This window comes from Phocoena phocoena, chromosome 8 (genome assembly GCF_963924675.1).
Source record: "Phocoena phocoena chromosome 8, mPhoPho1.1, whole genome shotgun sequence".
Classification (NCBI taxonomy): Eukaryota; Metazoa; Chordata; class Mammalia; order Artiodactyla; family Phocoenidae; genus Phocoena; species Phocoena phocoena.
Genome location: NC_089226.1, coordinates 55,974,830 through 56,002,685, shown reverse-complemented (window position 1 = coordinate 56,002,685; position 27,856 = coordinate 55,974,830). Strand labels below are relative to the sequence as shown.

The following is a 27,856-nucleotide window of genomic DNA, read 5'->3' as shown; positions in this document are numbered from 1 at the left end:
CTCACCTTCTGCATGTGAAGTGTATCGTGTGCCTGTCTCTGCCTTCTCTGCTACTGAGCCTTGGGAAGACTCACCCCTCACTCAGGGCAACAGCTTGCTCCCCCACCTCGCTAGCTATGGCAATCTCTGACCCCTGGAAAGATTCTAGGCTGGTGTTTTAAGAACTGGTTGCTCGTCCTAGCTCTGCAACCCACCCTCACACAGGCCACTGAGAGCTCATTCACTCTGAGGTCCAGATTTCCCATAGGACACCTGTGTGCTTCTCCTGTCTTCCTGCCTCTCTCTCCCTCATCACCTGTCTGGAAGCCCCTCTCACTCACTGAACCTGTCCTTGGCAACGTTCCACTGTGGCTGGGGAGTGCAGGGCAGGAACGGGAGGCACAGAGATGTCACCTCAGGCTTGATGGGTTGCTCTGTGGGAGCCATTAGCCTGCTCAGTCAGGCCCACACACTCCACCACTGCCCTGAAAACTTGTACGGGCTTGCCTCCCCCTCCCAATGCAGTCCCCAAGGCAGGCCTGGGGGGCCCCAGTCCCCCTCACATCTTCCATTCCCTGATGCGGGGAACCAGCGCTGCCTACACGGCCACAAATGGCTCCTCTGCTCTGGTGCCAGGAGGCCCGACACAGGGTTGGGTCCCCCACATCAGCACTGCAGAGACAAACCTGGGTTTGGGTTCCAGCCCCACCTTTCGCTCCCTCACTTAACTTTGGCAAGTCCCCTCACCTCACTGTGCCTGGGTTTCTCTCTTGTAGAGCCCAGATAACAGCAATGCTTCCTCGGAGAGCTATCATTAGGGTTAAATGAAGTAAGCATAGCACTTAGCATGGGTCTTGGTGCTCAGGAAGGCAAATGTCCCTGAACCCAGAGTTCTGAGAAAGCTTTCCTCAGATGGTGGGCCTCAGGCCTCACCCTCAGCGATGACGATGCTGGCCCATCGCCCCCTTTCTGCACAATGGTTCCAGGCCCCGAGGAGAGTGTGGGGCCCCCGCTGGGGAAAGTGAGGTGAACCGATCAGCCGTTTCTTGTGAGCAGCCAGCTCCTCTGGGGACGCTGACCTGGGTATAGGTCTGGTCCAGGTTGGGTCTGTCCTCCGGAGCCTCCTCCCAGCACTGCTCCATCAGCTGGATGCACTCAGGCGGCCCGTGGTCAGGAGACACCAGTGGCCGGCACAGGGGATGGGGAGACACCACCTTCCTGATGATTTCTGCAACAGGCACGGGCCGGGCAGTGGGGCTGAGGTCCTCAGGAGGGCTGGTGGGAAGGGGTGGGCCTGGGATCCTGAGATGGAGGGCAGGGTGGGCCTGTGGGGTGCAGACATCAGGCCCCGAGGGTATTCCTCAGCCCCTTGATCTGTGCCCCGGGACGTGCTGGCCAGTGGGCCAGGATCGCTGTTTTCCTGGGTCTGCCCCAGTGTGGCTGGGGAAGGGGTCTCAGCCTGGGAGACAGGTGAACAGGGTTTGAATTCTGGATCCGCCACCACCTCTCTATGAGATGGTGGACAAGACAGCAATCTCTCTGAGCCTCGGTCTCCCCATCTGTGAAGTGAGCTTAATAAACTGCCTTCTTAAGAGGGGAGCTGAGGGAGGAGATGACAGAAGCTAGATCTCGGGGTACTAGGTTCACTCCAACCCCTGAACCCTGCACAACTTGTTACTGCTCTGTTACCAGCAACGACCACGAATGTGCTCGAGACCTGCGCAGTGCAGCTCTTTCTACCAGCCCTGCCACCTGGAGGCTGTCTGGTACCAACTCTCCACAAGTGTGAAGAAAGACCCTCTGCTTATCATTATCACCATCATGATGACTCTTCTCCCAGGACCACCCCTGCCGCGGATCTTCCTGTCCCCGCTCCACGTGATGAAGACCACAGACTAAGTCCAGATCAGATAGATCGACGATCCAGCTCCGTCTCTGCCACTTGCCATCACTCCGTTCCTCGGCTTCCCCACCTAACAACCAGTGGAAATAACCCCACCTCGGGAGGCTGTAGTGGGGCCCGGGGGAGCTGAGAGATTCACAGGAGCACCGGGAGGAGGTGAGGCTGGGTACCAGGCTCAGGCTCTCAGCGGCACAGGAGAGGACTTCGAGATTATCCACTTATATTCTGTACACGTTATGCCATCTCTCTGAGCCTCAGTTTCCTCACCTATCAGAAGGGCATAATAATAGTACAGACCGCACAGGGCTGTCAGAGGTATAGCAGGTTAATATCTGAGGAGGGCTGAGATCCTCCTCAGAGACAGTGAGGAGGTGGGTCCCTTGGAACCAGTGAGGAGAAGCTTCTTTCTGGATTTCCCTTGGCTGGCCTCCTTGTTGGGGGCAGCCCATGATTCACTGTCCCATTTTACAGACAGGGAAACTGAGGTTCTGGGGCGGTGAACTAGGTCACCCACAGCCACAGGGTCAGTAACAAGCAGATGCTGGAAGTGAGCCTGATCGCCTCCCAGCCTGCACGATTTTCTCTGCCCAGAGGTTCCCGGTCTGCAGGCGTCAGACCCTGAGGGCCTCTGAGTAAAGGGTCTGGGAAGCTGGATGTGCTTGCAAAGGAGTGTGTGCAGATGGAACCAATACGAGATCACACACACACACATGTCCAGCTCTTTTTCAAAAGTTTTTGGATGGTGTTGTGATGAGTAAAATACAGATCCATTTCAAAGTGTTGCTGATTTCAGAGCAGATTTTTGTCTTCGGGCATTTCCTCAGTCAGCGGATATTAAAAGTCAAATAGTAGCATGTGAAGCTCCAAACTTTTTTGTCATTAAAGTGGAGTCCTCACAGGCAAGCATGTTGGGAACCCCTGGCCCAGGCCAGGCCGGGTCTCGGGTTCCCTCCCCATGCCGAGCCTGCTGTCCACACCCAATGCATCACTGTGATGGACCAGCCCTGCTGACTGCTGACCGGGCAGGCTGCATATCCAGCTCTGTGGAGAAGTTGCTCCGTGGATGACTCCAGGAGATTTTAGGGCAAGAGCACTGAGCTCACCCAAATCCTAGACCCATGGCTTCCCGCTAGGGAGTCCCTTCCCCTCTCTGAGCCTCACTTCATTCATCTCTGAAAGGAGTGCACTAGCCCACCTCACAGGGTTGTCCAATGGAATAACGCATATGAAAGTGCTTTGGAAACCACAAGTATCCCCCCCAGCCACCACAGGATCTTAAAAAGATGCTATTTCTAAGAGCAAGGAGGTCTGCGTCCAACTGGGAGAGTCAGGAGAGAACATGGGATTCCCCACTAGCACACCCCTAAAACCACCCAGTATGCCAGGCACTTTGTCTAAGGCATTTCACTGAAACCTCACAAATACTCTGGGAGGCAGGCATCATGGTCCCCATTTTACAGATGAGAAAACTGAGGCTCAGAGCCTGAAAGAGATTTATTCAGAGTCACAAGGTGAACTGGTGTGGAGCTGGTCTCAAGTCCGTGTCCCCCAAAGACTATGCCCTTGACATTCTACCGCCTGAGACCAGGAGAACTACAGCCAGGGAGTAACAGGTCGAGGACTGACAGCCCAATCCAGGGGTGACCCTGGGGTTCCAGACCTCGTCCCTAAAGCATGAGAAGCCCCGCACGGTGGCATGGCTGACAGACCCAGCCGGCTGGTCCCCCCTCTCGCAGCAGGCAGATGTTGCCAGGGGCGGCGGAGCAGTTGAGGAGAGCTGAACAAATGGCACGACCAAGCCCCTTCCCTTCCCACTCTTCCACCCCATAAATCTGGGGCCTGGAATGCTCATTATTCATGGAGCAATGCTTTGTGCAGAAAAGAAGCGAGGCCAGGCCTCCCCGTGAGTTACAGATTATCCATCTGGGGTGGGAGGGGTGGTGGGTTCTGCTCCATCCCTGCCTGTACTGCAGGCCGAGATGCAGGGTATCTGTGAGACAGGTCCCTGGAACTGGACAGAGGCAGCAGGGGGACAATTAGAAGAGCAGCCTAGAGTCCAGGGAGCCCCGACAGAGAACACAGAAGGGGAGGAAATATTTCTGAAGTTGGGCCCTGGCACTGGGGTCAGAAGAGAAAATGCCTAAGACCAGGTGATGATGAGGAAGGTGTGAGTGATTACACCCAAAAGCAGGGGGACAAAGATGCTCTTCAAGGAGCCCCACTCAGGCAGAGGACCAAGCCCCCAAATACTGAGCAGACCGGTGACATCAGGCATGGACCGGATGTCTGACACATTTTTAAATCTGATCCCCACTATAAAGATGGGAAAACTGAGGCTCAGAGAGGGTAAGTGATTTGTGTAAGGTCATGTAGTAAGTAAGTGATCCAGGGGGAGTACTGAGGTCTACGTAGACTCAAAGTCTGTGCTGGGCAGCCCAGTGGTAAGGGCACGGGCACCTCCGGACACGGCAATGACATTGGGAGAGGAAGGAAGGGATTGGGCTTATACCCAGGAACCAACGTCTTTAGCCCTGGAGCTGGTCAGCTGCCATTTTGGCAGAGTTGCTGAAGGCTGCCTGGTTTAAGTCAAAGAAACGCAATTCTTGCTGTCAAACCAGGCATGTGTGTCTGTGTGGTTATTTTCAGGCCCCAATTTCCTGATGCTCACAGAGCTCCTCACCTACATGGGGTCTCCGCCAGAGACAGGCCGAGGAAGGAGAAGGACGATGCTGTACCTTCCGTTGAGAGCCCTGGGGAACCATAGTGCGGGCCCCAAGTCAGCACCTCCTGCAGGATGATGCCGACGCTGCAGGTTTCTCCTTTGAGGGTGCCCCGCCCGGGTTCCCCGGGCCCCCACAGCAGCTGTCCACAGCAGCGCTGCAATCACAGGATGAGGCCACACAGCCGTCCTGACCACCCAAGCTGGGAGGCACTTCACACATGTGGTGTCATCGTCCTGTCCCTACAGCCCCGGAGGAGGGAGGTGCTTCTGTCCACCCCCATTCGCAGGTAAGGGCCCCGAGGCTCAGAGAGGAAAAGCCATCTACTCAAGGTCACACCACAGGAAGTACTGGAGCACCGGACATCTCCCCCTCTCCCCTTGCCTCACAAGCACCCAGTTTAAACAGAGGCCTCAGAACCTACTGGCAGCCTCCTGCCCACCCCTGAGCTGACCTTCCGGGGCTGGCCGGGGGCGGGGAGCCCGCTGAGCGTCCAGGAGCTCTGCATAACCGTGGTCAGTGACCTTCAGCACAAAGCGTCCAGCCACCACACAGTTTCGGGACTTGAGGCAGCCATGAGGGAAACGCCGATGGCACAGATACCACACACCCTGGAGTGGAATAATGGGGGTCCCTTAGGCCTGTGGTGAATGAAAGGACCCCTGCTTCTCTCAGAATTCCCACGGACCCCAGGAAACCTTCCTGCCTCCCCCTCACCCTTTGCCACACTGTCAGATTTTTCTCAGTTAGACAAAGTGGGAAGAGCCCAGGCCTAGGAAATCTGAGCATCTCTTGTCTCCCTTCCCTCCCCATTGCCTCCACAGCTCCAGGTTTGAGAAGGGTTCTCACACGGATCATATCTAGCACCAGCGAGGCCTTGAAAGTCCAGTCCAGCCGCAGAGCCTCATTCCGCAGCAGGTCCTCCAGGCTGCCCCGGGCACAGTGCTCCAACACAAGAGCACTGACCCCAGGGGCCACAAAGAAGCCCAGGAAGGTGGCAATGTTCTCATGCCGCAGCTCCCGCATCTGCCAGGGCAATGGTCACCTTAGCAGCCCGCAGGGGACTCTCAAAGTGTGGACATCTGACCCCCAGTACTTAGCACCCAACATACAGCTGAACACAGAGAGGCATCAGAAATGTTGGATGGATGTGATGGGTGGATGGATGGATGCATGGATGGTTGGATAAGGGATGAGTGGATGATGCATGGATGAATGATGAATGGGTGGGTAGATGAAATGGGTGGTTGGGTAAGTAGATGGGTGGATGGTTGAATGAATGAGCCAGCGAAATGAGTGTGTGGAAGCACCATGGATGAATAAGTGAATAGGCTGTAGCCAACTCCACAGAATAGGGATCTCGGCCTATTCTCAACCTAAGTGACATCATGGACCTAGAAACTGTGCAAATTTTCTCCGCAAGAGACAGAGACTGATGAGCAGAAGAGCAGAAGAGATCAGGCACAAGCAGAAAGCAGTCCAGCAGGTCAGAAAGCTCGAATCCAGCCAGCAAGGCTAGCATTCGCCCAAGCAGGAAAGATGAAACCATTGTCTAGCATGGCCTTCCTCACAAAAACAGTTCAGGGGTCAACTAAGTGGAGGAAACCTGAATACTCTTCCCCCTCCTTAGAGATTTGCATGCTTATTAGCATACGCAGTGAGGTAAGAATGGCCTCAAATCCTTTGACACCCCTGCTGTCAAGAGCTTGGGCCTCTGACCCCTCCCCTTGACTCTGAGCAGGCTCTGTGACACTGTGACCAATAGAACACGGTGGAAGTGATCTTGTGTGTTTTGGGTCCAGGTCTTAGGAGACTGACAGCTTCCATTTCCTGTTTGTTGGAGCCCTCTCAGTTGGAGGCCTGAATGCTCATAAGAAGTCCCTCCACCCTGAGTCACCACACTGGCGAGATCACGGGGAGAGGCCCTGAGACTATCCACAGTGGGAAGGCACGTCCTGATGAGTCCTCTCTTCCAAGCGCCCAGCCAAGGCCCCACGCATGCAAGTGAAGACATCTGAGGCCTTCTGGACAGGGGGTCAGCAAACTTTCCTGTTAAAGTCCAGATGGTAAATATTTTCGGTTTTGTAGGCCTTGCAATCTCTGTCACAAATACTTCTGCCATTGCAGTGTGAAAGCAGCCACAGAGAGTTCCATAAACGAATGAGCATGGCTGTGTTCCAATCAAATTTTTCTCTACAAAAACAGGCAGTAGACTTGATTTGACCTGAGAGCCAAGCACTGACAGCCCATTTACAAGCCGAAAAACCACTGAGTGACCCCCAATACAGGTCAAGTGGAACTGAAGAACTGCTTGGCTGAGCCCTGCTCAAATTTCCTACCCACAAAATTGTAAGATATCATAAAATGGTTGATGTTTAAAGCCACTACATTTTGGGATAAGTTGTTACACAGTCATAGATAACCAGAACAGCATATTAAAGGTTCTGAGAAGTCCTGTGTCTAAGCCAAGGAACTTCCAAACTCATTTGCCCACAGATAGAACCTTTTCTTGTAAGAAACATCTACACATATTGATTGCAAGATTCCCACTGGGAAATGCCTAACCTAACCTCCAGACACTGAATCTCTCCGAAGCTGATTCCAGATGGTGGTGATGTTGGACATAATAATAAAATCCACAATTTTCCAAAGGCACTCTACTTGCCAGAGACAGTTCTAGGTTATTTCATCAATTCTCTTCAATCCTCATCATTCCCCTGGGGTGGATTTCATTAGCTCCATTTTACAGGAAAGCTAAGTGTCCTATGGAGGCAGGATTCCATCTCAGGTCTTCCTGACTCAAATCTTATGCTCTGTCCTCCGTCCCACAGTGCTTCTCGGGATGGTGACCATCTCGGGGGCGAAGGGGCTTATGTGGGTAGTGACGATAGGTGACTGGAAGCTCCCCGAAGAAAGGAATCCTGTCTCTTTTCTCCACAGCTCTGTCCCCAAAGCCCAGAGCATAGGCGGTGCTCAAAAAATAGTGGACAAATGAATGGATGTGTAGAGGGATGGAGGATACAGTCGAGGTCCTTCAGTGGTGCTGACTGTACCACGTGAGGATAGCGATGAAGAGGGGTGTGCCCCTGGTAGCCATGGGGATGATCATATTGGGGTGGTGATGTGACGTTGGGGATGCTGGTGTGCGATGGTGACAGTGATGGTGTCTATCTGTGATGACAATGGGGCAGTGATCATGATGATAGGAAGCACTTCCTTTTTTGAGGCTACAAGCTTCTGCGTTGAGCAAAGACCAATCCAGACCGGTAAGGGTCTCCTGACAGCACCCCGTCCGCAGCCCACCCTCCACGCCCTCTGCAGCTCTACCTTTCTCAGGAGGCTGTGCCAGCTTCAAACTTCTTCAGCCACACCCACACTCCCTGTTTAAGAAAAGACAACAAGAGTTCACCCCCTGCTGGTCCCCAACTCAGGCAAACCCTCCCCCTCTCTCAGCCTCAGATTCTTCCCCACAAATGTGCTTTCTGTGTGCTTCAAGCCAGGAAGAGCCCAGCCAGCAGAAACTAGTCAGATTTTGTCTCCTTTGGTTGACAGACCTCAGTTCTAGTCCTCACTCCACCACTTTCTAGCTCTGCGACCTCAGACAAGGGACTTCAGTTTTCTGAACTTCGTGTCCCAATTCTGTAAAGCGAGGATGACACCCACACCCACATTGAGAGAGCTAACGAGATAGTGGATAGAAAGTGTGTTAGCTCCCAGCGCCGAGGTCGGCTTTACTCTGCAGGCCTCGGGCACCTATGACACCCCAAACCCAGCGAAGTGAGGGGCTCTCTGTGGCCCAGAAACCCTAGGGGAGGAGAGAGGGGAGGGTGAGAGAGGCAGGGGCCTTGGGCAGCGGCTCTGTCCTCACCCAGGGTTTTCTGTAACCTTAGCCTTCTCTCCCCCACCCCCCGCCCCCACCCGTCACTGATGGATTTCTGCCTCAGCCTCGCCTGCAGCTCATTCAGAGGAGCAGACAAAACACGCTTTGTACATCATTAAAGCCTCCTTTCAGCAGAAGAGAAAAATGATGGGATTCCCCAAGGGAGAAGGTGGAACAGAAGAAGACCCTCATGTTGCTTCCCCTAGAAATAATTAGCCTGGTTCATCAAACGGGGGGCACGGAATAGGAGAGTCAGAGCATCAGTCACTTGTTGATTTTGAGAACCCAGCCCCCGAGAAATCAGTGTCCTCAGCAACTTTAAAACCTTGCTGGTCTCACCTCTGACCTTCCAGCTTCCCTGTCAGCTGGTGGCCCAGGCTCTGTCTGGAGGCTATCCTGGGCTGGGTGCTGCCCCACACTCAGGGCCTCAGGGACCCAGGATCTCACTGTCCCTTGCCGAAGCAAGCAGGAGGGTGACCTAGGTTGGCCCATTGCTGAGAGAAGCCCCCGGGTAGACCCACGCAGGCAGTGCCCAGGCCCAAGTGGCCAGGGACCGGTTGTTTCCCAAGGTCAGGTCACAAAACACGTGTGACTAGGAGCTGGGAGTCCTGCTTCCCACTTCTAGCCCCACCACCGACTTGCTGTGGGACCCAGGAAAGTCGCTGTCCCTCTCCCCGCCTCAGTTTCCCATGCTATAGCAGGAATGGGGCATATAGAGCCCTGAGGCTCCATGGATTCCCTTGGGCTCTCCCAAACTGATAACAGCTCTTGAGACCTGAGCAGGGGGGTGGCAGAGGTCCTCGCCTGGTACAGAGCCACACTGGTGGGCTCCTGGGGGGCTGGCAGGCTCCTTGCTGACCCCTGGGCCACTGACCTCAGGCTCCCGCCATCTGCGACACTTCTTGATTCACTTGCATTGTCCACGCGCAGCCTCCAGAGGGCGTGGTCAAGACCCTAGACCGGCTCTGTCTGCCGCTGCCCGCCCAGCCCGGTGCCTGCCCCACCCACCCATCTGCTGGGGGGCCGGTGGATGAAGGTGAGCTCCTGGGCTGTCAGCAGGATCCAGTAGGGGCCCCGCACGAGCTGCAGCTGCTGGATGCTCAATCTGAAGGTGAGAAAAGTGCAGGACAGAGAGGATGGTGCAAATATCACTCCCCCCATCCGGCTCCTCGGATCTGCCTCTGACCCAGAGCCCTCCCCCGTCCTCTCCCGGTTTCCCTTCCTGTCTCCCCATCAGTCCCAGCTGGGCTGAAGGGCACCACTGAGCACTGTCCCCCAAGAGCCCCTCGGCCCAGCTCAGGGCAGGACCCTAGGCCTGATGTGCCTTTGAGTCCCTAGCCTCGGTGTTTCCAACTCACCTGGAGATCTCTCGGGGTGAGAGCTGGGGGCAGAAGACTGCCCCCTCCTGGATGTGGCTGAGACTCAGGGATCACAGAGGACTTCAAACCCAGGAAGAATTGTTTTCCAAGCTGAAGAGCCCTGGGGGTCATCCTGACCAAGCCCTCACTGTATAGATGTGTAGCCTGAAGCTCAGGAAGGATGGAGTCTTGTCTGAGGGCCCAGGCTTCTTCCCCAAGTCTCAAAGGACCTCCCAGGAGGTCCTCTGCCGGCCTTGATAGGGTCCTGACTGCAGCTCTAGGATGGACAGGAGGGTGGGGAGGTCCTGAGGTCTGGGACAGAGGATGGGAAAGCTGCCTGCAGATGACAGGGCTGTGTACAGAGGAGAGGCCCTGTGGGGTGGGGGGCACAGAGGGACAGAACGAGGCTCAGATGCACAAGATCTCACCTGATGAGGCAAGTGAGGCCTGCCAGCCAGCACCAAGACCAAGTCAGGGCCAGAGCGAGAGGCGCCTGGGGGCTGCTTACCTGTGGGGAAAGCAGGGTTGGACATGAGTCCCAACAGTAACAACTGCACATGGAGCTCAGCCCCTTCTCTCAGCTCCTGCTACCTACTCCTGGGTCCTCCTCTGGGATGTGAGGACACAAACCCCTGCCCAGCACCCTCTCCAGGGCAAGGCTCAGGATGGCCCCAGACCGGGAAAGTCCTACCTGTGGACTGGTCATCACGCACAGATGTTGATTCCCAGCACAGCTGTTAGGGTTCTCACCTCAGGCTCCTGGCCTCCAGGGGCCCCACAGACCCTGCTCAGACCCCATGACTGTCCTGACCACACTCTGGCCCTTGTCTGCCAGCATGTCAGGCTCTTTGCCCTAGACTGAGAGCAGCTGGACAGCAGAGCCTGTTTCTTATTCATCTCGGGGTCACTAGGCACCTTACACAGGGACTGGACAGGTAAGATGCTGAATAAATACTGTGGATCCCTGTCAATGATTATCCTACTTCTTGCATACTCCCCACGATGGGCCACTCACTACCTCTTTTGGCAGCCAATTTCAGTGTCATTCACTTTGACTGTTAGAAGGGCCCTCCTTACACTGAATCTAAACCTCTCCAGCCCTCATATCAGGATTGGGTGTGAAGAGGCTGCTCAGGACCACTGGGCAAGGTGGAGAGGGCTACTTTGCTTGGGCAACCCCAGCTTCAGCCTGGGCTGGCAAGGTGGTGAAATGCCAGGCCCTATTCTGGAGAGAGGACATTGACCTCCACTGCCACAGAAGCTGGGGGGAGGCATACCTTCTTCCTTTGCCTCCCTCCCTTCCTGTCTTTTGCTGAAGGATAAGCACTGACTGTCTGCCTGCGGATGAATCTCCCCCAATTTAAGTCCAGATAATAATAACAGCACTGAATAGCTTGTAGTACTCACTATACTGTTGCACATTGTGTTGCACTGAGCACCTATTCTAAGCATGCCACGTATTTCAATGCAGTTATTCTGCACAACGACCTCTAGAAGTAGGTACAGTCATGACCATGATTTTGTGGAAGAGGAAGCAGAGAGATAGGCAACTGTCTGTGAGTGGCAGAGCCTCGGTTCAAACCCAAGCAGCCTCGCTCAGGCATCTGGGCTCCCAACCACCGCCCACGCTGCCCCTCACCCAGGCTCCTAGAAAGGAAGCTTGACTTGCCATCTGGAGGAGGTGAGGGAAGAAGCATAGACAGGAAAGCGGTCCAGGCCTAGGGAGCCGCAAGCACAAGGGTTCTGAAGCAGCAGTGTACCTGGTGTATTCAACGGGAGGGCAGAACCACATGTGAGGAAGACAGAGGGCAGGAGGGAGCTGAGGGCAGAGAGGGCTCTGGCTGGACTCCGGGCAAGGGAAGCTTCTGCAGGCTCTGAGCAGGGGAGAGCCAGATCTGACTATGTTTTCCGAGGATCCTCCAACCTGCCACGGTGAGGTCCAGGACAAGAGCAGAAGCAGGGAGGCCTGCAGGGAGGCCGCTGCAGTAACCTAGCGAGAGACGACGGGGGCCTGGACCAGGGAGGAGATAAGGGAGTGGTGAGCAGGGCTCTGCTTCTGGGCGAATTCTAAAGATGGAGCCCCAGTGTGCTGCTGACAGGCTGGGTGTGGGGTGTGAGGAGACGAGGGTGCCTGAGCCTCGGGGAGGATGGGGTTGCCATCACCTGCAGTGGGGAAGACGATGGGAGGAGGCCAGGGGGCAGATCGGGAGTTCAATTTCAAAGTCAAGTTGGAGATGCCAATTATTCATCCAAGTAAGAGAGGCGGCTGAGGGGTGGCGGGAGCCTGAATGAAACATCGTCCCAGCCCTCATGGAACTAATACTCGTGAAGACCAGCCCCTGGCTCCCCTCTCCGGGGGGATTCTGTCTGGTGGCAGAGGCAGGAACAGCAGAGATAACACCACACAATGTGGTAAAGCCGTGATGGAGGCAGCCAGGGGCTGCTGGAGCCCAGAGATCTCTACAAACACCTCCTCTATCAGCCCTGGCTCGCAGACTTCACCTTCTGACAGGTATTCATTCATTCATTCAACAAATCCGTCAGCAAATGTTTCTGGAGCATCCACTGTGTGCTGAGCTCAGTGCCGAGAATTGAAGATGCAACAGCAGACGAGAGTCACAGTCACTGCCAGCACCGTGATGGAGCTCACAGTGTACTGGGGGGTCAGGGGTGAGGGCAAGAGCTCTACGCCAGTGCAGGGATGATGGTTCATTCATTCCTCCTTCCCTAGGGCTGAGCACAGTGCCTGGTGCCTAGGAAGTCCTCAGTCAATATTTGTGGAAGAAAAGAGAGGCAAAGAAACGGTTGCGTGAAGGCTTCTTCTTATGAGCTCCCATTAGTCTGGGGACAGATGGCACTGGTCCTCCCCAGCACAGGACACACGTGCTGTGAAGTCATGCACCCAGAGGCTATGGGGAGCACCGAGGTGGGCTCCCAGCCCTGACTGCACAGTTGTTCTGCAAGGAAAGGAAGGATTTAGCCAGGCAAAGAGGGAGCACTCGAGGAAGAGGAAAACGCACATGCACAGGGAGGCCAGAAAGGGTGGCGTGTGTCTGGGGAAAGGAGAAGCGAAGCAGCATTGGGAGATGGAGGTAACAGAGCAGCAGAGTCGAGGTCACGGGGTGGGGTGGCTGCTGAAGGTCTGGGGCCAGCAGGGACATAAGCGAGCCTGGCCAGACCTGAATCTACCCACCGATAGTGGTAACTGTAACTAGGTGTGCACTAGGAAGTGTGGGTGCACTTGTGTAGACATGTAGACATGTGCTCATCTCTATCTACCTATGTGCTTGTATGTCGGTGCAATTCCAGCAGGGATGCAAATCCAGGTAGATGAATGTCGGAAATGAGAACATATGGGCCTCACAGCTCACACTCTCCAGTGGTCATGAGGTAAAGGAAATCCTGCACCTGGAGTCGAAGACTTGAGGGCTCCCTGTGTGACCCTGGGCAAGTCACCTAACCTTTCTGAGCTTCAGCTGTCCACTGGGGCCCACAGAGGACAGTGTCCTTGTCACGAGGCTGCGGCACAGTTTAGGAGAGCTGAGAGATGGGAACGTGCTCTGTAAATGCTTTAGCTCTGCTAGGCCGAGGCGAGGCCTTGCTAGTCTTCCCTGGAGCTTCGCAACCTCTGGGTCAGTCTTCTCGATGGTGGGGCAAGTCTCTTCCTTTCTCTTGCTCTTCACATGACTGTCCACATGGAGAGCCTTAATGAATGAATGATGGATGGATGGATGGATGGACAGATAGAGAGATGGATGGATGGGTGGGTGGATGGATGGATAGATGAATTACCTCTCATGCAGAGAGTATTAGGGTCAAACCAGCAGCTGGAGTCACGTACCGGAGGGGCTGGCCCTGCCCAGGGGCTGCACTTGCCATGTGCCTGTGTCCAGATGTGAGTGGGGCCCAGCTGGCTTCCTTGACCATCTGTGTCCAAAATGACATACGGAGCCAGCCTCCTGTCCTTCTCATCTGTCCGGATCCTCTGGCTAAAGCCAGCCACATCCAGAGACCCTGTGTGGTCCCCTAAGTGGGTCCCTGGGAATCCTGCCCCACGGCTCTCAGAGCTGTTCAGGGCATGGGCCAGCAGGACAACAGCATCATAGATGGTTCCAAAGAGTGGGGACACCTGTGGAAGAGAAGGTCTCTCAACCCCGTAACCCCAGGGCATAGGCTCCCAGACATTTCTGGGTCCTGGCCCTCCTGCCAGCAGCAATTGCTTGAATTATCATCCCCTTTCCCCATTCCCCTACACAGTGCTTTCTTTAGTCCCGCCATTACTTCAGTCCCCGCTCAGAAGCCTCACCATCTCCACCATCATGGCGGCCACCACCACTCACAGACATCTCAGACTTGCCCAAAACTGAACTCCTGATTCTACCGCACCAAACTCCACTGCTGCCAGATTTTAAGAAATGGAATTACCACCTGCCCAGTTTCTCAAGCCTAGGCTTGATTCCCAACTTCTCTATTTCTCTCTTCCAGTTCATCATCAAATCTTTTTGGTTTTATATCAGAATTTGTTCCCAATCGAACTGACTTTTCACCACATCTACTACTGTCACTTGGGTCCCAGCCCCCCTCACTGCTCACCTGAACCACACAGGAGCCTCCTAAGGGCTTTATCGCTTCGTCTGGTCCTCTTCAGACCATTCCCCAAAAAGCAACCAAACCATGTTTTCAAAAAACATAAATCTTTTCTCACTTAAACCTCACCGATGGTTTTCCATTTCATTTGTAAGATCAGATTCCTTACCTGGCTTGCAAAGCCGCACATGATCAGGCCCCAAGCTCATCTCAGACCCCTTCCCCATCACTCACGAGAGTCCTGCCATTCCACACTCCCTTTCCTCCTGTTCCTCTGGCCATTGACGCTCAGCTGCCTCTGGGCCTTTGCACTTGCTCTTTCCCCTGCTTGGTTGCTCTTCATCCAGATATACGCCTGGCGCCTCCTTATCATTGAGAGCTCAGTTCAAGGGCCGCCGCCTCCATTCTCTGCCTATCCTGTCTCTTGTTGCCCACTACTCCAGCCCAGCCACTCTCTGGCACTTTATCCTGTTTCATTTTCTTGGCGACACAATCACTATTTGAATTTGGTTATTGGGTTGCTTGGTTATTGTCTGTCTTGCCCTAACAGAATGGAAGCTTCCTGAAGGCCAAGTCTGCCTTACCCATCAGATCCACGTCCCTGATGCCTCGAACAGTGCCACATGAGAGGGACTCAACCCACATTTGTCAGATGAATGACTGATTGAGTGACCCTCCATCGTCATCCACATCCCTGTCACCACCTCCAGACACTATGGTCTTCTTATCACTAAGAAGCAGACATCCCAGGAGAGCCTCAGGCAGCTGAGTCCTATAAGCCAAAACGGAGCCGGCAGCCGCATCCCGGCCACCCACACTCTTCAGATCCACAGCAGTGACTTCAGAAAACCTTCTTGCTCTCCCACACTTCCATGGCTCTCTCTTTCTCATCTTCACAATGTGTTAGAGAGATGTGGAGAAAGGAGAGGAAGAATGTGTGCTACCTCCATTCCTTTGCTCTAGCTGACCCCTGTGCCTGCAATGCCTTCCCCTCATTTCCATCTGCCATCACTTCTCATTTTCAGGCTCTTCCCTGATGTCGCCTCCTCGGCAAAGCCCTGCCCACACCCACACCCTTGCAGATCAGCTCCCCCAGCCTCTGGGCTCCTGGGTTCCCCGTATCCACATCTGTCTCCCGCCAGCCTCAAGCCTCCTCCCTGCTGGAGCTCTGTGTCCCCAGAGCTCAGCTAGCATCAGGCACAGAGCAGAGCTCAGTGACCGTGGTTGAATGAAGCGTGTACAAAACACTCGACCCTGTGAAGTGGGTCTCATTATCCCCATTTCCTCTGCTGGCAAACTGGATTCAGAGAAGTGAGGTGCCCCAGGAAGGCTGAAGATCCAATCTCACCCTTAAGAGACTGCCAAGCTGGTAGGGAGGCAAGTCCCAGACAAGAGAAAAGCGGATCACAAGTGTGGGCAGTAGCAGGACCAGTGGTGAGGATCTGAGGGTCCTGGGAGGAGAGCTCACGGAGGGCTTCCCAGGGTCTGAACCACCTACACTTGGAGTGTAGATCAGGAGGGTAAGAGGATGCCCTCCCAGTGCCAACTGCAATGGTCTGTGCAGAGTAGCTCCTAGAAATTATGTTCAGTGCAGAGGAATAAGAAGGACCTTGGCATTACACAGAGGAATAAATCCTGATTTTATCATTTACTAGCCCCTGACCTTGGGCAAGACATTTAACTTCTCTGAACCTCAGTTTCCTCATCTGTAAAATGGAGATGACAATAGCTATACCTGGCAGAGCTGTGGTGAAGACTAAAATGTGTAGCGTATTTACAGTGAGGATAGTCATTGTGGTGAGTAGGTAATTAACTAGGCGCTTATTAAACAGAATAGCTATCATCATCACCATCACCATCATCACCGTCTTTGGATCTTTGAGGAGAGGCAGGTGTACTGGGGTGTAAAGAAAGCTGGACCAGGAGGTGGAGGTCTGAGCTTCAGCCCTAGTCCTGCCCCTGCCCCATTCGAGGCCTCAGCCTCGGGCTTCCCCAGTGGCGCAGTGGTTGAGAGTCTGCCTGCCGATGCAGGGGACACGGGTTCGTGCCCCGGTCTGGGAGGGTCCCACATGCCGCGGAGCGGCTGGGCCCGTGAGCCATGGCCACTGAGCCTGCACATCCGGAGCCTGTGCTCCGCGATGGGAGAGGCCACAACAGTGAGAGGCCCGTGTACCGCAAAAAAAAAAAAGGCCTCAGCCTCCCCATCTGTAGAAGAAGCCGGTTTGCAGGGCTGGCCAGACCTGAGCCCTCCTGGTCTGTGATGCTATGTTTCTCCCAGCTCAGAGGCCAGGGTCTTGGGGAGTACTGCTTTTCTACCAGTCTCTGAGGGACCCTCTGTACACTCCCTCCTCTTCCACTGTGATGTTCTAAGTGGTCTCCTAACATCCCACCCCAAGGGATGAACCCCTCAGAGCAGCTGGGTTTGTTCTGGGCTCACAAAGAGCTAATCATTTCTTGTTGGGAACATAGGCATATATGGCTGATATTAATGACAGACACCTCTCCCCTCAATCTGTACTTCCCAAAGCACCTGTGATCCACTCCTTTGCCTGGTGCTGCTAGAGACCCTGAGGAGAGACCTCTTATCCTCTTTTCCAGAGGAAGAAACTGACTCTGGGCAGGGCAGTGACTTGTCCAGGGTCTCACCAAAAGTTAGGGCTGAGTTGGTCCTGAGCCTGGCTTCCCACCTCCCAGCCAAAGACAAAAATCACCTCTCTTATTGAACACCTAGAACATCAGAGCTGAAGGATCCTGGAGATCTAAGCATCTGAACCAACTCCTCTGTGTACAGATGGGGAAATGGGTACAGAAAGGAGTGTGGACTTCCCTCCATCCCACAAAGCAGCAGGAGGCTCCCCTGGTCCCTCAGTCCTGCTGGCCATGCTCAGTGTCCCAGGAATTCTGCGGCCGATGGCCTGCAAGGGGTCACAGAAGGCTCAGGCCCTTAGCGAGGGCAGCCTCTGGCCAGGCTAGAGGAGGAGCCACCTTTAGTCCCACCTCCACCTCTGACTCGTGAGACAGTGTTCACACCCTTTTCGGTGCCACCTGTACAGGGAGGGCTTAGTTTATATGTTTAGGGTCTCCAAAGATCCTTCATCTCCAATATTCTAGCTGTCAACAAAAATTAGGAAACAGGTGATTTTTGTCTCTGCAGCTGGCCATGTCCCCTCTCCTAACCCTTCCCCCAGGAGTGTGTGAGCTGCAAGTGCTCCCACCTCTGGCACAAGGGGTTCAGGTGCCACCCTCCTAGGGAGGGACCGTTTGTAGTTTTAGACTCAAAGAGAGAGACACTGAGGATTAGCCACAGATATTGGCTCATGGAGCCAAGTTCATGAAGCTAGTCGATTGCATAAAACCATAACGCAAAAAGATGAAGATGCCTTTAGTTACATTAACAAACAAATGACCAAAATATTCCAGGGAAGGAGGATGGGGGATTCCAGTCAGAGCCAGGGGCCCTTCAAACCCTGTATCCAAGGGTCACTCTCCTGCACCCCAACCTGGTCCTTCTTGCCTCCTTCAGGGCAAGCTCCCCAAAGACCCATCTGCCACGCTGTGCTGTTGGAACTGATTGACCGCCTCTCGGAAGATCCTGAGGTTCCTGCGTGAGCGTCCTCGGATGTCAGACTCTCCAAGCGGGCTCTGTCCCGGGGAGCCCCCGTTCCCACCGCAGCCCGTACAGTCCCACAGTCACCCCTCCAGCTGCCTGCCAGCTTCCAGAGACTCCTGCTGAGGGAGGGACTCGTATACAGCTCATTCCCTCCTGTCCTCCATAGGGGCCTGAAGAAACCGTTTGGAAAATTCCATCTTTTCATACCCTAGGACTCCGGGGAGCCAAGCACAGAAGAGAAGGAGGGAATGAAGGAGAGAGGAACTGAGGGAAGGAGGCAGGGAGGGAAGGAGGATGTCTTCAGCACTACGGACAGCTCCACACCTGGCTGGGACTCCCAGGAGGAAACGGGAATGGGCGAGCACTGAAGAAACCAGCATTACTGAGCATCCACTACGTGCCAAGCCCTGTGCTGGGCACTATTTATACAACCCACTGAGACAGGTACTGTCATTATTATTCCCACTTTATATATGAGGAAAGTACAGCTCAAAGAGGTTAGGTAATTTGACAAAGGGCACAGAGCTAGTAAAGTGATGGGGCTGACTATTGGTCCAGGCTTCTGCTCATCACACCACATTGATTCTTTGGGAATTATAACAGCGGTTTTTCTATCTTCTCTTTTGATGTGGACCTTTATGTGGAGATAGATGCCAGAATGCAATGGATTTTCAGCCCTTCCTCTGCCACCTGCTCTCTCCTACTAAGGTGAAATTAACCTTTACTAAGTGCACGAAATTTGTACTATGTGCTAGGGATTGTACATACCCTGTACAACCTCTCCGGGCTGTACATAGTGAATGCGCAATAATGCTGGTGTCTTTAGTGCTTGCCCATTCTTTTTTCCTCCTGGAGTCCCAGAAACCACTGTTTCTGATGGTTAAGTGCTGCCATCTACCTGGCTTCCCATTATTCACACTGAGATCAAGGAGCTTCCATTACAACACCCCCCATGGCCATCTCTGGCCTACAAAGGACAACTACCATAGAGTTCTTCAAGGATAGGGAGGTCTCCCACCCCCATGAATGAATTCCTTAATGCTTGGGTGAAGGGAGTGTCCTCCGGCTTCTCCTAGGGTTGTGATCAGGTTGCCTGTTATAGATCCACTCCAACGTGCCCACTCTCCTGAGGCTTCAGACTTTCCTACACAGTGTTCCAAGGAAGTTCTGGAATTTCAACATTGTTCAGTAAGGCCATCACGGTGTCCAAGCTTCAATTAATCAGATTATTATAGCCAAGACATGCTAACAACCTAAATGTCCAACGACAGATGAATGGATAAAGAAGATGTGGTACCTATATACAATGGAATATTACTCAGCCATAAAAAGGAATGAAATTGGGTCATTTGTAGAGATGTGGATGGACCTAGAGTCTGTCATACAGAGTGAAGTAAGCCAGAAAGAGAAAAACAAATATCGTATATTAACACATATATGTGGAATCTAGAAAAATGGTACAGATGAACCTATTTCCAGGGCAGGAATGTCTCCACCCCAGATGTCTCCACCCCATGTCCTGGGGTCCCAGTCCTTTCCTATTAGCACTCTTCCTTCAATACAAGAGACCTGGGGTGGAGGTGTCGTAACTCTGCAAACTTTACCATCAGACCCTGGGTTTGGTCCTCGGTTATACCCTCCTTGCACCCACAGACATGAGGGACTCCTTCAAGCTCTCATGGAAACCTTCTGTTGTTCACACACGTTTTCAATTTTATGGTCATAATTTTCTATTTATTTTCTCTCTCTCTCCCTCTGTCTCTCTCTCTATATATATATATATATGATCTCTTGGGCTGTAGGAAGAAGCCATGTGCCTCTACTGTCTGTTTTTTTTTTTTAACTTCATAAATGCCCATGATCTTGGAAGATGGCTTTATTTTTAATAAATTTATTTTTGGCTGTGTTGGGTCTTCATTGCTGTGCGCGGGCTTTCTCTAGTTGCAGAGAAGAGCGGGGACTACTCTTCCTTGCGGTGTGCGGGCTTCTCATTGCGGTGGCTTCTCTTGTTGTGGAGCACGGGCTCTAGGTGCATGGGCTTCTGTAGTTGTGGCACGCGGGCTCAGTAGTTGTGGCTCTCGGGCTCTAGAGCGTGGGCTCAGTAGTTGCGGCGCATGGGCTTAGTTGCTCTGCAGCATGTGGGAATCTTCCCGGACCTGGGCTCGAACCCATGTCCCCTGCATTGGCAGGTGGATTCTTAACCACTGAGCCACCAGGGAAGTCCCTCCACTGTCTTTATAACCAGTATTGTTGCCACAGGGCAAAGTGCCACAGCCACTTGATATGCCAAAGTCTGGCCTTCCCACCTGCACCGCACCCCATGCTACTTCCCATGATCATTTGAGTAACTGTGATACTACCAGATGTCATGAATTACTTGCATCCTATTTCCCCCAGCAGGAGATTATCCCCATGGTGCTCAAATACAGGACAAACCCAATTCCAGAATCCTATTTGGAGAATCTAGTTCCTAAGACTACTCTTGGCGCTAGACAGAGTCCTAGCAGGAAACTGAGGGCAGACTCAAATTAGGGTAATTCTAGAAGGGCTTGTTTACAAAGGCCTATTATAAAGGTGGGAGCAAGGGTTTCTAAAGAATATTGCAGTAACTTGAGACTAATGGTAGCAGACCTATTGCCTCTCCAGGTCCAAAGGGACGAGGGGAAGGAGTTTTCTGGAGCCCAGAAGACAGTTGGTTGCCTCAAAAGGGGAAAGGACACATCCAGACTATGATGTCCCCACAGGGAAGAATCAAGGGAACTAGAAACCCAATCCCATGTCTCTTACCCTTGCTGCTAGGCTTCTCATTGGCCAAAACTAACCAGAATCCAGGATCTCTCCAGGGGTTCTAGAGTCCACTCCATCTGTCCCCCAGAAAAACAGAAGTCCTTAGCTGATGAAGGAGCCTTAAGTGGTCTCTGAGACACCTCTCAGACAGGAAAAGAACTCTGTGTATCTCCACCCACACTTGCACATATCCACTGGTTACTGGCCACTCACTATTCCCTGGGCCACTGCCCTGCTGTGAGCCAGTCAGCTGTTAATGCTTCTGTCCTGTTGTGTTGAGAAATCTGTGTCCTCTGACCTCCACATCCTGGTCCTCGTTCTATACTCTGCCAGCAGGGCAAGCCTGTATCCTCTGGCTGTCACCAGCCCCAGACGGTCAAGAGGCATCATCAAACACAAAGTACCAGTAAATACCATCCACAGAGCCTTTGCAACAGCCAAGATAGTCATAAGAGCAAACACGTTATGTTTAGGACCATTATAGGTGTTTCCCATGTAATGATTCATTTCATCGTCACACTCCTATGAGATAGGACAGGACTTCCCTGCCTTGTTCATTTCTGGTGCCTTAAGACCCTGCCTGGCCCTTATTAGATATATAAGAAGTCTGTGTTGAAGTTACTGTCTCCATTTTGCTACTGCAAATCACAAAGCTCTTGAGGGGCACAGCTGGGATTTAGAACCAGGCGGTTGAGCTCCAGAGCCCATGACCTCAACCCCAATATGTGCTGCTTTTATCATTTTAACATAATGCCAAGCTTTCCCTCATCTTTTCTTTTCCCAGGAAAGCATCTCCAAATCCTTTCACGTTCCTCACATAGGTAATAACATGACGTGACATAAATGGCACTCAGGTGGCACTGTGGTATATTCTCACCTCATTTAAGCCTCATTATAACCTTCACAGTGCAAGGCTTGAAGGGGCAAGGACCTGTTCAGTCCTATTCATTGCTGTAGCCCCAAAGCCAAGCCTGGCACAGAGCATATCACATTAAATATCAATTGGGTGAGTTAACTTTACAGATGAGGGATTGAGGTTCATAAAGCTTAATAAACTTTCCCGAGGTGGCAGAATTAGTAAATGACGGAGCCCTGATTTGTAACCTGTCTTTGTCCCCAAAACTGTTTCTACTGGCCTCTCTGGGTCTCACTTTCCTCTCCAATTAAATGGGGATTTTAACGGCCCTTCGGGTTGCTGTGGGGACAAAGGGTACAATGAGGTGGAGGCAGTCTGCAAACAGGAAAGGGGGACACAGATGCAGTGCTACCTTCTTTCCCTCTCTGTGTCGCTGAGCCCTGGTGCAGAACAGGAGCCCCAGAGAATGAGGGTGATGCCTCCAGACAACGGTGAAACTGAGATGGATGGAAGACGGGTGGATGGATGGACCAAAAATAATGCCCTTTCGAAAAAGATGTTACTGTACCAGGGTGGACGCTGGCTGGTCTTTTAGCCTTTATCCAGCAGAGGGCACCAAGGCTCCAATAATTAGCCTAGACTAGAGTTTCCTGGCAGGAAAAAGCCTCCTGCAGGAGGGCACTGTAGCCAAGCCCTGGTCCTGGTCTGTAGCTTGTTGGCAACTCTGGCAGGTGAAAGGATAGATACACAGAAAACCAGGTCAGAGACCACGGGGCACAGGGTGAGGCGTAAAGAGCACAAGCTTAGAGACAGACCCTCTCGCCTGCCTCCAGTAACAGGGGCCTCAGGGAGAACACTTCACACGCCAGAGCCCTGCTTCCCTTTGTAAAATGGGGAAATAAGTGTACCTTTTAGGTTTGTCGTGAGGATTAAATGAGATACACTAGAGAGCACTCAGTATGCTGGACGCTCTCAACACTTACAAGTGAGGTATTCACGGTTCAGAGTGGTTGTTTGACTTACCCGAGGCCACAAAGCAAATACAAGATGGGAAGTAAAGATGGTCTCCAAGGATCCTGATGAGATTTCTAAGCGAATAGAGAAAATTCTGTTAGGATCAAAGTGGTTTGGGGCAATGGAGACAGTTCCAGGTGAATGTGGAAATTTTAGGGGTGGAAACTGCTCTGAGGCTAAGGAAGGTTCTTGGAGACAAGGGCTGAGTTCAGTGAACTCATCCTGCCACCTGGGGTGGATACCAAATAACCACTTAACAGCCCGCACAGGAGCTCCAGGTACACTTCTGTAATGTGGGAAATTAACATTTTAATGTGGAACTCGACTTGCATCTCCTCGGGTGGCTGGGTGTAAATTTGCCATCTGTTTCAGAAGGCTGAGTTTTTCCCTAGGCATTTATTTTATGTGTTGTTGTCACTCGTGATCCCTGCCAGGGATTTATCGCCAGGACCAGGCCTGGCTTGAATTGCCTTGGAATGAGCTTGTCAAGTAGCAGCAACCTGCAGAAAGCCAAGACTTTCAAAAAATGAACAGAAAACCCACGTCGTGTTTCCCTGGAGCAAGTGGAGAGTCCTGCCCGGAAAACACAAAAGAGCGAGCCGGCTTTGGATCATGAGCTGGTCCCCTGGCCCTGAGAAGGAATATGGTCCACACTGTAGCGCTCCTGTTTTAGCAAGTGGCTTGTAGAGAGCAGGCCTCCCCTGAGACTGGGAGAGGACCCAAAGGAAAAGTGGCGGTGCTCTATTTGCCCTTTTCCTCCTCATAAGTCAGCGTCTAAAACCTGCCAAGGTGCTGCAGGCCAGTGTAGACTTGAGTGGGACCGTACCCACCCCGGTCTAAACCTGCTTCTGCAGCCCCCAAAGCTGCTCACCACGGTGAATGACAGGCTCTGCCACCTGAGGGTCTGCCTCTTCCACCAGCAGCACGTGACCCCACCCCCGACCTGGCTTAAGCAGGATCTTTGCCTTCATTCTTCATAAAGCTCCTCCCATCCATGAGTCCAGCTTGTTGAGATTCACCCCTTCGTCTGTCTGTGACTTCAACCTTTTTTGAGCCCTTATTCTACGCCAGCTCTGTCCTTGGTACCAAGGAGACTGGATTACTAAGCCAAGGCCCCTGCGGTAACCTAGTGGGAGAGGCAGAGGATTGCCACCTAGTGGAGGGTGTGTTATAGGGAAGAACAAATCTGACTCCATATTAGATCTGTTTCTTTTACTGTAAGCTCTGTGTTCTACTGCTTTAGCTTCAAGTTGAGTGTTGCCAATAGCCTGAAATGTACAGGATAACCCATTCTCAAGGCTCTGACCTTTAAAGGTATAACTCTTTCCCATTCATATAGAGATTAAAAATAACATTTGTCTTGTTGGAGGTTTACAGGAACATCGTGACCTGACCCGCATGGACAGCTGCAAGAACAAAGGATTCTGACATCAAGAAGTTCTTGAGAACCAACCACGCCCCTCCCTCACCTTGCCTTTAAAAATGCTTTGCTGAAACCCTTCAGGGAGTTCAGGATTTGGGGGGCATGACTGACCCGTTCTCCTTGCATGCCCTGCAATAAACCTTTCCCTGCTCCAAACTCTGACATTTAGGTTCGTTTGGCCTCGCTGCGCTTTGGGTACATAAACTTGCGTTTGTTCAGTAACAAGTGGAGGCACAAAAGGAGGTGGAAGCAACCCTCTCTGGCGTGGATCCTGTGGTCTGGTGAATCTCAGCCCCTCCCCTCCTCATGCGTGTGCTGGACCCCAATCTCCAGCAAAATGATTGAGCAGGACAGAGGCGACAGAGGCGACAGAGGCACGTCAACTGACGAGGAGCCAGCAGCAAATAGTAAGAAGTAGATGGGAGAATCCAGAAAACTGTGAGAAGCAGCCTGATGAGAAAGTGAGCCGCACTTGTCAGGGGGACCCGTGGCAGCGCCCTGGAGGGCATGAGGCTGAGAGTTTGCAGCCTCAAGTGCTGTCCAATTCTGCTCCATGGCCCCAGGACCCCAGACAGCTCTGGCCCAGCACGGTTCTGCAGAGCTAGCCATGTTCTGGGAACAGGGCTGAATGCGTGAGGTGACACCGGGGCGTGGAGACCTGGGGCACCCATGCTGGCTCCATGTCGAGGGCCCTGGCCGTGAGTCGGGGCGGGAGGCAGCTGCTCCCTGTGCTACCAGACCACCGGCTGGCACCTCCAAACAGGCAGCCTGCCACTTCCCACTCTGACATCTGAGGCCACCCTCTGGGGCCATCTTGTTTCCTTTAAGATTGCACTACTTGTCGGACTTCCCCGGCTGTCCAGTGGTTAAGACTCCGAGCTTCCACTGCAGGGGCTGTGGGTTTGATCCCTGGTTAGGGAACTAAGATCCCGCGTGCTTCGCGCTAGTGTGCCCACGCCCCAAAAAGAAAAAGATTGTGCTACTTGTGATGTGCCCCCCAAGCTCACTGCCGTGTTCCCTCACCTCCAAAATGCAGAGCCTCTGGTCAGATGTCTGGCTATAACATGGCACCTACTGGGATATCAGATCTGACAGCTTTTTTTGCTGTTGTGCCTTTTCTAAGACTAGAACCAGCTGCCAATGGTCTGCTTGGGAAGGATCTCTCAGCTTCTCTTCCCACTGTCAAATTTTCATCGTTGGATTGTCACAGTGGGTAGAGGACACCAGAGGCAGGTCAGACTTGTGCTGGGATGAAAATGCCTCTGAACTGGCCTGTGATCTTGGGAGCCTGTCTCCTCACCTGCCTAATGGGGGACAATTGTGCCTGCCTCCTGGGGTTGCTGTGAGGTTTGTGTGGGATGACACGTGCACCTGACACGGGTTGGGAGGTGCACAGCAAATGGGGTTCTGGAAAGCATGGGGCCAGACAGCAAAGTGCAGAACCTGTGGGTTTTATAGGATGGAAACCAGATCCTAACCCATGGATGGGTCAGAATTCTCTCTCCTTACTGAGCCTTGATCTGTGTCTACATGGGGAGCGTTGCAAGGGCTGAAAGCTTGCAATTAAGGCCACAGTAGACTCCAACGAGCGGAACACTCTTTAAGCAAACCTGAATGCCGGCTCAATGAGAGATGACTGCCAATGCTCGTGCCCCAGCTGTGTGTGTGTGTGTGTGTGTGTGTGTGTGTGTGTGTGTGTGCGCGCGCACACGCACACGCACACACACGCATGCAAACATGGAATGCGATTGTTTGTATAGCTGACGCCTGCTCTCCAGGTTTGGGCTGTGGCAGGACGTGACACTCCATCTGAGTGCTGTGTCTGACTTTTGGAGCCTTCTTTAAGACAGAGGCAGCCAACTGGACCCAATGTGCTTGCTGGAGCCAGCCTCACAGCTGCTGTCTCCATCACAGGGAGGAGCCTGGCTCTGGTAGGGGCCGCGTGGCATCAGCTCTCAGATCCCAGCCCCAGGCCAGGGCATGACTGAGAAAGGGGACTCTGGGCAGGGATACAGAGGGGGTGTTGACCCAGAAACACTGGTCCAGGAATAGGTTGAGAAAGCAATGTTGGTCAGGGAGTTAAATGGAGCAGTGATCAGGTAGTGATGGGGTAAGGAGAAACAGTTCACAGTTGTCATAGATGGGGAAGAGGTAGAAAGCCAGGGAGAAGGGCAGAGAGGGAAAAGAGTCCATAGAATCAGAAGCAATAGAAACAGAGGAAGGGAGAGAGGGAGAAAGAGATGCAAGGAAGAAAAATTAAGATAGGAAGTAGATGTTCAGAGAGGGAAATAAAATCATAGTAAGAGGAAAGAGAGAAACTCCAAGAGAACCAGAGGCAGACAGGGAAATAGTGTATGATAAATAGACAAGGAGCAAAAAGAGAGGTTGCAAATAAAAGGGAGTATGCCAGAGATGGGAGGAGGAGAGGGCAGAGCCTGGAGGGGCCTTAAGACCTACCACATTCAACCCTCACCCCTATTTTCCAGATGAGAAAAGTGAGGTCCAGGAAATCAGTGACAGAATCAGGCTTAGAATACAGGTGACAAAGCTAGTGAAAAGGGAAAGAAACCTGGAGAAAAGGTGAGAGTCCAGCAGAAAGCCCCAAATGGTTGAGGATCAAGAACAGAAGGGGTGGAGGACTTCCCTGGTGGTCCAGTGGTAAAGAATCTGCCTTCCAATGCAGAGGACGCGGTGTTCGATCCCTGGTCACGGAACTCAGATCCCACATGTCATGGGGTAACTAAGCCCCACGTTCCACAACGACTGAGCTCACACGCGTCAACAAGAGAGCCTGCGTCCGCAAACTACAGAGTCCACACAACCTGGAGCCCACGCGCCACAGCTAGAGAGAGAAAACCTGCACGTCGCAACTAGAGAAGAGAAAACCCGCGTGCCACAGCTAGAGAGAAGCCTGTGCGCCGCAACAGAGATCCCACATGCCGCAACTAAGACCCGACGCAACCAAAAATAAATAAATTAATTAATTTTTTTAAAAAAAAGAAGAGGAGGGGTAGGGAGAGGGCCTGGGGTCTGGCCCACAGGCTGGGCTGCCGTGATGGGGAGACCCTGGGCACCCAGAGCAGGGAACACCTGGCCTCTCCCTAAGTTGGGGGACTGGCACTGGCCCACAGACCTGAGGGCCTCCTGCCTGTCCAGGTCCCAGCTGCAGACAGAGAAACCGGGTGTGGTATGGGCTGAACCAATACTAACGCAGTGATTTCCACTTCCACACATTCTTATCTAGTCCAGGGATCTGGCTCATCAGACCTCTTCAAATTAAACCAGTAAATCAGAAGGAAGCACCCTGGAGGTGGGCACACTGGCAGGCCTAAGAAATGTCAGCTGACAACCAAGAAGGAGATGGAATAATCGTGAACAACAGATACCAGAAATCACTGTTTCTCGATCTGGGACCAAGCAGAGCAGGGGCACCAGAGTCATGAACAGTAAGCCTACTTAACAACGATTCACAGTTATCAAGATCGTGTGACCACCCTAGCGAACGCTGCTTCCAAAGGTGCAGAAGCCTAACACGCGTTTTAGAGAGAGGGTCTCAAGTCAGGAGTCCAGCAATGTATTCCGAGGGTACAAGAATTCTCCGAGAAGTTTTAACCGTGTGTTTTCCTTATTTGACATTATTTTTTAAATTCTCTTCCCAGTTATGGGAGCAAATGATTTCCTCTGAAGTGACAATTCAAAGTTAAAAGAGATTTTCATAGAATAGGATTTGAATTTCTTG

General features: G+C 52.7%; 1 protein-coding gene across 1 annotated transcript in view; it reads right to left on the bottom strand.

Annotated features, from left to right (window-relative positions):
- The window catches only part of LOC136126929 (guanylate cyclase D-like), a 45,130-nt gene extending 30,969 nt beyond the window's left edge, over positions 1 to 14,161 (bottom strand). Inside the window, 13 exon segments of the mRNA XM_065882378.1 lie at positions 1,059 to 1,207; positions 4,618 to 4,723; positions 4,725 to 4,759; positions 5,057 to 5,213; positions 5,452 to 5,628; positions 9,491 to 9,587; positions 9,841 to 9,863; positions 10,269 to 10,348; positions 11,765 to 11,830; positions 11,938 to 12,003; positions 13,302 to 13,359; positions 13,682 to 13,969; positions 14,147 to 14,161. Of these exon segments, the coding sequence (XP_065738450.1) occupies positions 1,059 to 1,207; positions 4,618 to 4,723; positions 4,725 to 4,759; positions 5,057 to 5,213; positions 5,452 to 5,628; positions 9,491 to 9,587; positions 9,841 to 9,863; positions 10,269 to 10,348; positions 11,765 to 11,830; positions 11,938 to 12,003; positions 13,302 to 13,359; positions 13,682 to 13,969; positions 14,147 to 14,161 (1,317 nt within the window).
- Positions 14,162 to 27,856: the final 13,695 nt, after the last annotated feature.